This window comes from Taudactylus pleione, unplaced genomic scaffold, assembly GCF_031769625.1.
Source record: "Taudactylus pleione unplaced genomic scaffold, aTauple2 ptg000089l, whole genome shotgun sequence".
Lineage (NCBI taxonomy): Eukaryota > Metazoa > Chordata > Amphibia > Anura > Myobatrachidae > Taudactylus > Taudactylus pleione.
Window position 1 is genome coordinate 4,684,316 of NW_028284491.1, and position 13,804 is coordinate 4,698,119.

General features: G+C 43.8%; 2 protein-coding genes across 2 annotated transcripts in view; one reads left to right on the forward strand and one right to left on the reverse strand.

Moving 5' to 3' along the window:
- CERS5 (ceramide synthase 5) overlaps positions 1–7,470 on the forward strand; it is a 62,423-nt gene extending 54,953 nt beyond the window's left edge. The window contains exon 10 of the mRNA XM_088469129.1: positions 6,437–7,470. Coding sequence (XP_088325255.1) covers positions 6,437–6,586 — 150 coding nt within the window. The 3' untranslated portion in view covers positions 6,587–7,470. The remainder of the gene's footprint in view (positions 1–6,436) is intronic.
- A 2,068-nt stretch (positions 7,471–9,538) lies between these two features.
- COX14 (cytochrome c oxidase assembly factor COX14) lies at positions 9,539–12,420 on the reverse strand. Its single transcript, XM_088469245.1, has 2 exons — positions 12,258–12,420; positions 9,539–10,961 (listed from the first exon to the last, which is right to left on the reverse strand). The coding sequence occupies exon 2, from the start codon at positions 10,952–10,954 to the stop codon at positions 10,793–10,795; it is 162 nt and encodes a 53-aa protein (XP_088325371.1). The 5' UTR covers positions 10,955–10,961; positions 12,258–12,420; the 3' UTR covers positions 9,539–10,792.
- Between the last annotated feature and the right edge of the window lie 1,384 nt (positions 12,421–13,804).

Genomic DNA, 13,804 nt, shown 5'->3' on the forward strand with positions numbered 1-13,804 from the left:
TCCAAGGACCGCCGTTTGAACCACTGGGCTCACTGGATCTTAAATGGCTTACAGCTAAGACAGTTTTCCTTCTGGCCATAGCTTCGGCCAGACGTGTTTCTGATTTAGGGGCTCTCTCTTGTAGACCCCCTTTCTTGATTTTTCATGGGAACAGGGCAGTGCTACGCTCTCGTCCTGATTTTCTTCCCAAAGTTGTTTCCCAGTTTCATTTTAACGAGTAAATAGTTGTTCCAGCTTTTAACTCACCCGGCCTTTCAGTGGGTGAGGCCACTTTGGATGTTGTGCGGGCCTTAAGGACTTATGTCGACCGCACTTCTTCGTTTAGGAAGTCGGACGCCTTGTTTGTCCTCTATGGCTTCTGTAAAAAGGGTTGGCCTGCTTCAAAGCAAACTTTGGCAGCCGGGATCCGTATGGCTATTTCTGAAGCTTATCTTCATGAAGGCCTGCCGGTTCCTCCTTCTGTGAAGGCTCATTCCACTAGGTCTGTGGGTCCTTCGTGGGCAGCTCGACGTGGTGCCTCTGCAGTCCAGATCTGCAAGGCTGCTACGTGGTCCTCTGTCCATACCTTTGTGAGGTATTATGCGTTTGACACCTTTGCCTCTCAAGATGCTTCCTTCGGGCGGCGGATTCTCCTTTCAGCACAGGAGCGTCCTCACCCTTAAAGGATACTGCTTTGGGACATCCCCAAGGTATCCTGTGGATACCCTATGGACCCTGAAGTAGAAAATATGAGATATGGTAAGAACTTACCCTTGTTATCTCTATTTCTACGAAGTCCATAGGGTTCCACAGGACTCCCGCCCAGTCGCACCTGTGCTGCAGATGGGCTTTACTCTGGTCACCGGTTTTTCAGTCTCCCTCTGGTGAGAATGTGATTCTTGTGTGTGTCCAGATCTTTCTTCTCTCTCTTCCTTCTCCTCCTCCGGCCTATGGCTTGGTACCTGAGATGCCTTGGCTCGGGGGCGTGGTATAGGAGGGGGACCCTAGTGCATCCTGGGAGGCTGAAACTTAACTCTATGGTGCCCGATGCCTGACGTCATCACCTATACCCCAAGGTATCCTGTGGAACCCTATGGACTTCGTAGAAATAGAGATAACAAGGGTAAGTTCTTACCATATCTCATATTTTTTAATAAGTTTAAATTTAAGTGCAGTGGGTATTTAAAAAAATAAATAATTGATCATTATTATGAAAATTCGAAGAGCGGCTGAAGGCAAGCCCAATGTGCGCCTGCCTTTCCTGGAGCTCGGGCAAGCCCAATGTGCGCCTGCCTTTCCTGGAGCTCGGGCAAGCCCAATGTGCGCCTGGAGCTCGGGCAAGGCCAATGTGCGCCTGCCTCTCCTGAAGCGTGGGCAAGGCCAATGTGCGCCTGCCTCTCCTGGAGCGCGGGCAAGCCCAATGTGCGTCTGCCTCTCCTGGAGCGCGGGCAAGGCCGATGTGCGCCTGCCTCTCCTGGAGCGCGGGCAAGCCCAATGTGCGCCTGCCTCTCCTGGAGCGCGGGCAAGCCCAATGTGCGCCTGCCTCTCCTGGAGCCCCGGCAAGGCCAATGTGCGCCTGCCTCTCCTGGAGCTCGGGCAAGGCCAATGTGCGCCTGCCTCTCCTGGAGCTCGGGCAAGGCCAATGTGCGCCTGCCTCTCCTGGGGCTCGGGCAAGGCCAATGTGCGCCTGCCTCTCCTGGGGCGCGGGCAAGCCCAATGTGCTCCTGGAGCTCGGGGAAGCCCAGTGTGCGCCTGGCTCTCCTGGAGCTCGGGCAAGCCCAATGTGCGCCTGCCTCTCCTGGAGATATTGTTTAATAAACTGCTTTAGGAAACACTGTAGAGCTCAAATATACCGAAACCCATTGCAAAATAATGTAACAGTTAAGATTTTTCACAAGTAGGTGTCACATACTACACGTTACATAAGCAGATAATGGGAGGACTGCATATGTAACCTCTCATGATGGGTCAGTCATAGTTGTATTAATAGCCTCACTGGTGAGTGCAATCACTGCAGCTCGGAGGGGAATCCCTCTTACATCATTTACTGAAAACACTGCCTTATCTTGCTGCTTCCGTCCTATGTCTTTCTCCACAGTTTTTATATCATATAGACATTAGTCTATTTTAAGTTTTATTTTATATGCAAAACAGCTATTATCCAATGCAAAGACCAGAGCACAGTTGTATTATACCTAGGGACGATTTATTAATAAATGCTTCCTATATATCTAAAGAAAATCTGAGGTAATGTGATTAGTAGTTGTAGAAGGACATGTACAATATACATACTAATATAATAAATAGAGCCTGATTTTACATTGCTACCTCTAATTGACCCCTCAGCTGTCACATTACTCAGAAGATCTGTGTTGAGCACAAGCAAGAGGGAGATTTTATTGTTGCTGTTAGGACTTTGTGGTTACAAATGCTTTGGGGCTGCATATAACAGGGATCATGCAATATCCTTGTTTTCTGCTACATTACAACAAGTATTTTATTCCCTATGCTGAATACAACCCATATTGGTATAGTATTCACCACTCTAACATATCCACTGAATACTAACAGTCTGAGGGCCTGATTCAGCATGGATGGCTATTCTGCTTATACGCACGCAATGCAGTTGCTAATATCAGCGGTGATCTATAAATGTTTGCATTCACAATGCGATCTCAGCCTAATATAAAGACTCCCACTTCCCCTTACTCACATCCGTACACTTGGTCAACATAACAAAACAATCGGTAACATCGGACCCATACGCACAGTTAAGGCAGATCGGACCTCACTCAGGAATTGCTAATTTCAGGGTACGCTATGAGGCCTCAGGCTGCGTATGGTACTGCAGTGGCTAATTTATGCACAAATCCTGCAAAGCCATCCCAACGCACTGGCACGCCAGCGTACGCCCGACCACCCGTCACCACCCCCAAATGGCACTTCCTGTCAATCACACTGCAATGGGTCTGCGTACACACTGCACTCTCATTCCCAATCGCAGTGGCTAATTTGCGCACTGTGATGCATGCGCAGATTGCGAAAATCGACCGACTGCGTGCGTCTTAGCACTTGCGATCCTTGCTGAATCAGGCCCTGAGTGAACACGAATTAAACATGGGTGGTAATCTTTCTAAGCGAATGCAGTCATTTATAAATGAATAGAAGTGAGAATGCCGCTCCTGTATGTGTTTCACAATATCAAACATGACAAGACAAATAAACCATTCACAATACAAAAGTGAGTAGACTATTAATCTTCTATATAAAATTCATAGGTCTATTTGTCCGGTTATGCATTCAGACACCCCTGCAGCGATTGGGATAAAACCATTGAGGGGTGGTCCAGTTGGATCCTGGCCAAGTTTTAGGGGGGGGGGGGGGGGAAGGATTAGGGTCCCAGTCGGACCTCCCATTGGTATACGCTGGGCAGAACTTTGACGCAGGGAGCCTGTTCTGAGCCTTCCACTGAAAGGATTTGGACAAAAACTTCAGAGTGGTAACATTGGATCCCAGAATAAATACTAGGGCAGGGGTTCCCAACCATGGTCCCCAAGGCACACCAACAATCCAGGTTTTAAGGATAGCCATTCTTGAGCACATGTGTCTTAATTAGTACCTCAGTTAGTTTGATTTAAGCATCTGTGCATGGATATCACTAAAACCTGGACTGTTAGTGTGCCTTGAGGGCTGAGGTTGGGAAACACTGTACTAGGGGGTTGAAGTCCTGGTTGGACCTTCCGTTAGTGTACGCTGGGCAGAACTTTGACCTGGAGAGCCTGTTCTGGGCCTGCCACTAGCTGGGTATTTGATGAAAACGTCACAGAGGGGTGGGTGGTCTGGGATGCGTAACGTAGTGGTTGGGGTCCTGGTCGGAGTGCGCCGGGCAGAACTTTGCTCATGGGTGTGTTGAAGAGCTGTTAATTATCTTTAAAATGTTGACCGTTACATCCAGCTCATTGATAACTTGAAGATTTAAACCCGGGCAACGCCGGGTACTTACCTAGTACCATATAAAACACACAGTTTACCACTAGACTTTAAAGAGAACCAGAACCAACAGAGAAGAAATTCTCAGAATAACATAAATGGTGTTGCAGAGACCATTGCACCATGTGCTACTTATATTTTTGGATACACAGCTAACCCTAATGTTACATAGCAGGAATACACAAGTCACACTGAATCAATACTGCAAAAAATGTGCTAAAATAATAGATCTCAAGAAATAGACTTTAAGACGCAAATGTCCTCAATGTTACCAGTTCTTAGAAAATAGAATATTGGGGTAACCCCCCCAAAAAAATGGCTGCTTCCACTATCTGCAGTGCTCCTGTGGTGTCCAATCATCGTATGGTTGAACTTTTGTACGTAACCATGCCTATTTTTGGCGGTGGGCTAGAATTATAATATTTAAGTGTTGGAAGTGATGGATTATCCCATCAGGTCACACAGCACCTAGTGATGTTTAATGCAAACTTAGCATACGTCCATAGCCCTGCATAAGTATCAACTGTGTCGCTTTTCTGCTGGCGTTTGAAACCTTAGTTATTACTTATGTAGTAATTCATCATGCATTGCATCAGCAACTGCTCACATAGCCGTTTATATTCTGAGAACTGGTTCTCTTTCCTGGTAACAGAGCCACTGTTGCTTTCTATCAAATATGCATGGCGTGTACACGTTTATAAAGAAGCATTAATAATACATTGCTGAATTTTTCTTAACACTCTCTGTTATTTAAGGCATGCAGCCAGATCGTTCTGTTAGTCTCATGTGTGTTCATGAATAATTAGCTATATTAACAGTTACCTTCTGGAGGCAAATGTTTTGCACTGGCTACTTTGTGGCATTCCCATTATATCATGCATTTCCTATTATGTAGATAGCCCAAAGAGAACATACAGTATTATGCACATCGGTGCCATCTTTTCAGTTTATTATCCTTTTCAGTTGTGATTACATACTGATGGGTTGGTGCAGTGGTGTGCTTGTTGTAGTGACTAATTCATTGGTTGCAGCGATAAGTATTTTTCTGTGCCTCCTAGTTTGGGGGCTATTATGAAGTGTAGTGTACAGGAGATGCACAGCCTCCAGCCATAACCTCTAGCACCATGTAGGGGAATTGAAATGGCTTTCTGTTCCAGCCACAGCATCTGGAGGAAATCTGAGCAAGACCTATTCCATGACATTCTACTAAGTGCACAGCTGCCACAGGGTCTTTCACAGTCTCTTGTACTATGGTATTCTCTGGTGCCAACATATGGGTGACCTAAAGTGCTTAAACAGAGTACTGGCAAAGTTGACTCTATCCTGAGACGTTGCTATCAGTGTGAATGTGCCTTTACACATAAAGGGCCTCATTTACTAACAAGTATTATCAACAAAACGAGTGATAAATGTCACTGTGTATGATAAATGGTGCTCCAGCCAATCAGCTCCCAACTGTCAACTGTTAGAAATATGACAGTTGGGAGGCGATTGGCTGGAGCAGCATTTATCATACGCAGTGACATTTATCACCCGTTAGTAAATGGGGGCCATAATGAGGTAAATTACTATTTTGGAGCGAAACAGCTGTATTTCTAATTGTGGATGCTCTGATGTTATGCATCAGAAGTCTTAAGGACGTGGAACTCTGGTTTATTCCTAAAACTTTTATCCATGTTGCTAAAGCTGGTCAGCAGACTTGGACATAGGGATTCATTTATTTCAGAAACCTCATTTTAGGGACTGCGAGAGCTCAACCTGTAATGATTACATGAGTCGACTTATTTTCAGTTTGGGCTTTGTTACTGTCGCATGTGATGTCGAATCACGCAATATCACATGTGGGGCTGTGCATATTAATGAAGGACGGAACAGTGATCGTTTTGTCGTTCATTAAATCTTCTAAGTGTGTACCGGCAATCCCCTTTGGAGTGGGGTGAAGGGAAATCGCCCCCCTCCATCGGCCCGATTGCCGATTTTACAAGTGTGTAGCTGGTCTAAGCGTTGTGAGCTAAAGAGAGCGCGAGTTATACTTTAACGAGCAATCAGCATCTTTAGGTCACATGGAAGCATAACGTATGAGACTACTACGGAACCTTGCAGCTAATTCAATCACCATAATAGTGCAAGATGCATTGTTTCCTACCATAGAATTCAACTTGTTGTTTTACTTGTTTGTATCTCCAGCCCAGTGTTTTTTCTTAGCCTTAAGTACTGTTCTAAAGAGCTTGACCTTGTCTCTCTTCTATGGCATCTATCTGCTGCTTATTCTGGGCCTACGTATAGTGCAGAATTCTAATTCTAGGCTTCTAGAGCACACAATGTACTTTCTTCTAGAAATTAAGATTTAAACATTTGTGGAGGTGTGGATAATGTGCTATCTAATCAACTAATGATGACATCTGCTTTCTCCTCATCTCTACTTTAGACTAATAAACTCAGTGTATAATGTTTTCTTTTATGCCAGGCATTGAAAGACGAACGCAGTGATATAGAAAGCAGCTCAGAAGAGGAGGATACGGCTTTAAATGGCACCAAATCAATTCACAACACCTCCAGCAATGGGTCCAACAGGGTGAATGGTCATGCCACAAGTGGCCAGTGGACTGAAGAATAAGTGTGTGAACTACCTGGCAACATAGTAGTATGTTCCCTTTTGTAAGAGACATGTCATGAGACTTGGCCGAAGTCATTCCTCGCATAAACCAGTCCTGAACTGAGCCGCCCCTGGAGGGTGAAGAACATCCTGCATCGGACAACAGAGAGATTTTATCCCAGCAATTACTTGAGTTTGTTACATTGGACCTGGATTAGCACGCACTGGCTGCCGTATAGCCTGACCTGGTTAAATCTGCACCTTTCATAAACTGTGCTGAATTCCCTCCCCACCAATTATCTATTTTTCAAGAGAGACTGCCATTTGCACCAGCTGTGGCAAGGATGGTGGTCCTTGAGCCAATATAACACTTGGTAATAGCTGCTCAGTGGGCCCTGGTCTCCTTTTTAAAAGCTATATTGTTCTATGTGGATGAGAATAGTCAGAGCACGCACATAGCTGTGCCACAGGTACAGCGGGGGGGCGACCCTATCACACGCAGTGTGTGAAAACTGATCCGGAGTGTGCGCCTTAATGTTCTATTTTATATCATTGTTTACTTCAGTCTGTGAAAAAAATAATAATAAAAAAAGACACAAAACTTGGGGTTTCTGTATTTAATTTAAAAATGTTTTAATTTATGCCATAATTCTGTTTTGTGTTGTGCGGATACATTTAGACGGTTGTGAATTCTTCCTGTTTCTTGTATTAAAGATTGAAGGATAAAGCAAACAATGTTTTACTTGAGGGCAAAGGTAGTTCTATATATGAGAGGCCGGAGCCCAGGGACGCTTTCCACGATTTTATCACCATTCGCCCATTGGGTAGCACTGTTGTATTACGGTCTATGAATGTTATTTTTCAAGCTGCTACTTTAATAAATGTTAATAAACAGAGAAGAAGGTTCTCTGTACCGAAGTTTCTTTATAGAATGGGCTCATTGACTTTGTACTTTTTTTTTTTGTTGTTGTTGTAGTCTGCAGTTATACTTTGCATTCACCAGCCTTATGTTTTGTGGCATTACAAGGCTTTCCCTTCTCTTTATGGGGCTGATTTGGGGTTAGGAGCAAAGCAAAAAAAAAAAAAAAAAAGCACGGAACTTTACATCTGGAACAAACCATGCTGCAATGCAAGGGGTGCATATACATGTATAATTTGTGCATGCAGGGTAAATACCAGCTGCTGTTGCATGTAGCCCACAAATGCTGGACAGCTTTATTTTTACACCCCTCTCACGTAAATCTGCCCCAGCGGCAGTGCAGCATGGTTTTATTAGGGTGCAGAGTTAGTTACTCTCTTTTGCTTTCACCTCTGAATCCAACCCAGTATCTAATCCAAATGCATGCCCATCAAACTAAAGGCAAAGTTGCTTAGAACTGCTGCATTTTGAATATGCTGTATTTTATTTATTAGGATGCGTCATTGTGTAACAAAGTTTTAGAAAACTGTTACTGAACTCCAAAACCATACGTGATCTGGGTTATAGTCTGTATTCAAACCAAATGCACGTATTCAACACGTCCCAGTTGGGGCCATAAAATGGTCCCAATGTATAACACTGACAATCAAGCCTAGAAAGAGGAAAGACTTTTACCTACGATATGGCCTGCCAGTGCATTCAATACAGGATCACTTTAGTGCTGCAGTTATGCTTGTTATAAATGGCATTAAAGCTGATGTATGAAATGAAAATCATATATACTGTAAGTGATTTGCAAGATTTTTAATGCAATTTCTAAATGTACTGTCCCAATACACTTAGCATATGGGAACTGTTAATCCATACATTCTACACTTACAATTACTTTAGTTAACAGACCTGAAAAGAAAATCCACACAAGACCCAAACTTGGTTTCTATCAACAATACATGACTGAAAGAAACAACCATTTATGAAATGTTGCTGTCAAGCTAAGGATAGTGTCAGGTTGTTTTATTTAACAAACCTCAATGAGGATAGCTGAATAATTACATTTAGGCCCATAAAATCTTATACCAGCTGATGTATGTGTTTAGAGTTTTATACCTGGTGGTATAAGGGGCAGCACAGATGGTGTAATGGTTAGCGTTACTGCCGCACAGCACTGAGGTCATGAGTTTGATTCCCACCACGGCCCTAACTGTGTGGAGTTTGTATATTCTCCCTGTGCTTGCGTGAGTTTCCTACCACACTCCAAAAATATAGTGGTAGGTTAATCGGCTCCCAACAAAAATTTACCCTAGTGTGTATGTGAGCATGTGATAGGTAATATAGAGTGTAAGCTCCACTGGGGAGGGACTGATATGAATGGGCAAATATTCTCTGTAAAGCGCTGCAGATTGTGTGCACTATATAAAGAACTGATAATACATTCTATAAAATGAAAGGCAGGTGATTTGTTGCTATGGGCAACTTCCCCACTCTTTAGAAGCTTTGATACACTAGGAAATGGGGAGGATCTGCTCCCCTCCACCCACTACAATAGTGGAGAACCCCTTTACAAACATTTGCCATCAGTTTAAACAAATTGCGAAGACGTCGGTGCATCCGAAAAGTTCTATTTGATACAATAATTTGGAACAGAACATATGTAATGCCACCTTTTGTTCATGTATTTGTTATACACTCCATATACTTAGGCACAATTGGCATCTCTATACAGAACAATTGGAGCAATGTCAACAGAAGTGATCTGAAAGATTTTTTTTAATGCAACTTCAACATGTTCTGTCCTAACACACTATGTAATAGATCTGTCACTATACCAGACCTAGCTAACTTGTGGCTCTCCAGCTGTTCTAAAACTACAAGTCCCAGCAAGTTTACCAGCTGATCGGTGGGGAGGGTATGTTGTAGTTTCACAACAGCTGGAGTTGCACAGTTTGGCCGGTCCTGCTCTATACATACTACAACCAGGTTCAGGCAACAGCCCTGAGAAACTCAACAGTACACACAAGATGGGAAGCGAGACACCAACTTGACTCAACAATGTATGAAAACAAAACAATTTATTGAACATTGCTGATAGGCTGAGGATTGTGACCGTTTTTATTTACCAAACTTCAATAGGGATAGCTGAATGTTTCTACGCATGTTGCAGATCTTCCTCAGTACTACTTATACAGGATGTTTTTGTAAAAGTGAAATCGAACCATTGCTAATACTAACCCTTAATGCAGACCCCTTGGCTAAGAATTTGTGGCCCTCCGCTCCACATATATAATGGAGCCAACTTGTTGCAATATTACTATAAAGGCCACACTATAGATGCTAAAATCTTTATGAACAAATGTTATCAGAATTTAATTGTCAGATATGCATGTTCAAAATAATGGTATAATGTGCTCACTGTGTTCCCACAGTCACACAATAGGACTTTGTCTCTTATAATGCTGCATGGGAAATGCTCTGAATCTCTCTTGCCATTACTATACATGACGTTTGGCCACTGGGAAACAGCAAGACTCTGGAACCTGTTAATCAGCCCATTAAAGATGCTGATACAGGCCAGGCAGCAAGGTAATTTCTAAGCCTAGTTAGCAGTATTATAGGCCCAAGACTCCCAAACATTAAGTGATGACCAGTTTGGACACATCATCTGATTATGTCCTGAAAGATGTGACTACTAAGTCAGGACCCCAAGTAGCCAGATATAGACCAATGATACTATAGTGCACAGTATTCATCACTATGCACAGAGAATAGAGGACTGCAGTAAAGGCCTGAAATGCTGATCAGTAGCCACAGTATGTAGATACCGCACTGCGGCATGTTTTAACTAACTTGCCCCTAAGAATGTATGGAACTTCCTCAGAAAATAGCATTGTACCTAATCTAGAAACGGGCTGCTCCATGACCAGCAGCATCATATATATCATCATCATCATCTCAGCACAAACAGGTTCAAATATCAGAAGTTGCCAGGGGAATACAACTAACTATCCTGTAACCACCCTTTAATCCATGAGAATCCTGCAGTATACAGAGTTATTAACCCATTCATTCATTAACTTAATATCCGATTCCATGGCAGCTGAAAGAGGAATCTGCATAGGACAGTGGTTACTGAAATTAATTTGTAAGGAAGGAGAAAAAAAATAAAAAGTTCACATGTAAAAGTTAAGTTGGGGCCCAATGATGTGAAAGTTGGGACACAAGAGCATAACAGAGACATAACTGGCAATGTGACCACCATACAATGTCTCATGCGGAAAGGCAGTTCCTCCTGTAGAGGACGGTTAAGTCTTTCAGTCTGTTTGGTTCTCTGCAGCCTCTCGCAGTTGCTCCCTACGCTGGAAATATCGATACGCCCGGAGACTACACAGGTATCCTCCATAGAGTGTCAGTAGCATCATGGAGCCAGAAAACATCTTGTAACCGATATCTGCAAGACGCTTGGCGGAAGCCATTATTTATCTGAAAGACAAAGACTTATGGTCAAATCTATAGTGAAATTATAAAACTTAATTTGTAACTGAATAAAGCTATTTTTCAAAAGTAGTCATTTATTTCAAAATATAGGGGTCTATTTACTAAGCAATGTTATGAGACAGAGTGAAAAGTGATAAGGTGCCAGCCAATCAGCTCCCAACTGTCATTTTTCAAACACAGCCTGTGAGATGGCAGTTAGGAGCTGATTGGCTGGCACCTTATCACTTTTTCACTCTGTCTCATAACACTGCTTAGTAACTAGACCCCATAGTATGAATCCATTTGTTCAAAGTAGAATTTACTTTGATGACAATTTGATGAGTGTGCTGCAACATGCCGCAATGGCTTTCCAAGTTTATCCCTTTGCTGTAACCCTTCAACACACAGAATGGGCACATAAAGAATACATAACGTCTAGGCTCATTTATAAAGGACAAACATGCTGCATCTACTTGCCCACTGAGCGCATTTCATGCCACACTTACGTTAGCCCAGAGAATGCACATTTTTGTATGCAGCCTTACGTGTATTCAAACAAATATCTGCGATTTCAGGGCAATTTGCTGTGCACTGCTGTCATCTCTACGCCCTTGTAACGCCAGATCATGGGTATCGCCCTCAAATGAATTGTCCCCTAAAGTAGGGATGGCCATCAACGTTTCCAAAACATTGATGGCTGCTAGCCGATGTCAACTACTGACCATCAAGGGGGTACAACCCATCGATGGCTACCCCTAACCTAAAGTCTTTTTACTGTACATTAGTAAAACTGATGGAAAAAACTCCTCCCCTACATTATTCCCACACCTATAAAGAAACTTTATACTGCAGCATCAGATATGGCAAACCCACTTGTTACACTAATAAAGAAACTGCAGCAGCCTAGACTGGCAATATAACGTTATGTAGTGTGGAGCACAAGGAAATGCTATTTTACTGACAAACAAAGGCAACCTCGTCATTCCCCCTCTATACCAGCATATCCCTAAGTGTAAGGATCCCCTCATATACTGTAGTAACAACTGCAATGTGCACAGCAGGTGATAGTGAGGACCCCATCTAATGTTGCCTTATTATCTGCAGCTCTGGCAATCACAGACCCCAGGAGGGGAACCTGTGACTCCACAACTTCCTGCAACTACAAGCGATCAGTAACAAGTCCCAGTCTAACATCCAGTCAGGGTGTGCTGAGACTTGTAGTTCCACAACAGAGACAGGTGGTGCATGATCTCCCCCACACCCAGAAACCACTGAGCAGCTGCCCTTGCCCTGCACACTCACTCCGCTGGTCTCCTCTGTAATCACGCACACACACAGTGACAGGGCAACACAGCACCCGACTTTCCAGGTGACTTTCAGACGCTCCCCAGCGTTATTTCCTGCAGCATCACCATAGAGATTAGATAGAGGCATTCTATCCCTTTTTCGGTCTCTATGATGCAGGAGGAGTCCATGGTATGGATCACGTGTTGCCTTGAATTGGAAGTGAGTGATGTAAAATTACGCCAATCACCGTGCGTTAACTGTCAGAGGCGGGGCGGTGGCAGTCAGTCAGGTCCTTGGTTCTCTCACGGTAAGGTATATTTCCCTTTCAGACTCTGTACGTGGAAGTGACGTAAGTGAGGGCGGAAGTGCAGTTTTCTGCCCATACTGTCCACCAAAAGAAGAAAGCGTTCTCACTGGTTCAGTGTTAGGAGAGCACAGTATATAAAATATAACAACAATGATAAATTAATTTTATATAGTTTGCTGCGCGGTACATAGGAGATATGGTGAGATCAGTGTATGATCATGGGACCAATTTATCAAGCATTTTCTTAAAATTATGTAGAAATTGCAGTTTCTGCATATTTTTATGAATTGTTGCTATGTGCTAACAGCGTAATGCAGGAGATTTCACAGACATCTCCTGCATAAGGCTACTTAGCGCTGCAGACCGCAGTCCTCACATCATTATCAGTGGGGACTACAGTCTATACTTACCTACTTTGCAGGGTACCTTTCTGGGAGCCACCCGAGAGGAACTGCTGCTCTCATCTTTGGGGGGCGGGGCCAGACTATAGCCGTCATTTAGCCCCTCCCTAGGGACCCGCAAATTTCACTAGGAAGAGGGCGGAATGCGGGAGATTTGCCTACTCTTTTGGAGGTGCGGGGGATTACCCAAAAAATCAGGAGCCCCCCGGGAGAGTAGGCAAGTATTCTACAGTCTGACCCCTTTGTACCAAACTCCGGAAAGCTAAGGCCCGTATGTTTACGGCATCATTAGATAGCATAAACCGCTTTAACTTCTGTGGAGGCAATGTCGCAGCCTTCGGCGGGCTCCTGGAGCTGACACTGTGTCAGATTCCCCCAAACGGAGTCTTTCACAAATATGAAAGAATCTTCCAATATGTCGGGGATGTAACTCACAGAGACAGCGGTTAGCGCTAAATAATGTGGGTATATTCAAAATACAGACTTAATAATTGCGGCAGTGTCGCAATATCAATATATAGGCGCCTATAGACTAATGGGAGAGAATGAAACATTAAAAGATCTATTTTATCGAGCAGTGATAATCCCTTTCGTAGTTTTTGGCAGAAAACTGGGTTATGACTACGTCCTGCTATTTATCAATAGGGTTACCGCAGAGCAATCATTGATTTCATACGTGGTCCCCTTCAGTGGCGGACCCTACCTAGGGGCTGCAGGCTGCAACGCCCCCCCCAGTGATCCTCCTCTTCAGTGAGCCAGTGCAGTCTGTGACTGGACTGGCTTCCCTGTGACTGGAGGTGGCTTCCCATTAGAAGCGCCACCTGCCAGTCACGCTGAAGACAGGCAGCCAGGGG

Excerpts from the sequence above, each read along its gene's own strand:
- COX14 (XM_088469245.1), bottom strand. The coding sequence starts at position 10,954 with ATGGCTTCCGCCAAGCGTCTTGCAGATATCGGTTACAAGATGTTTTCT.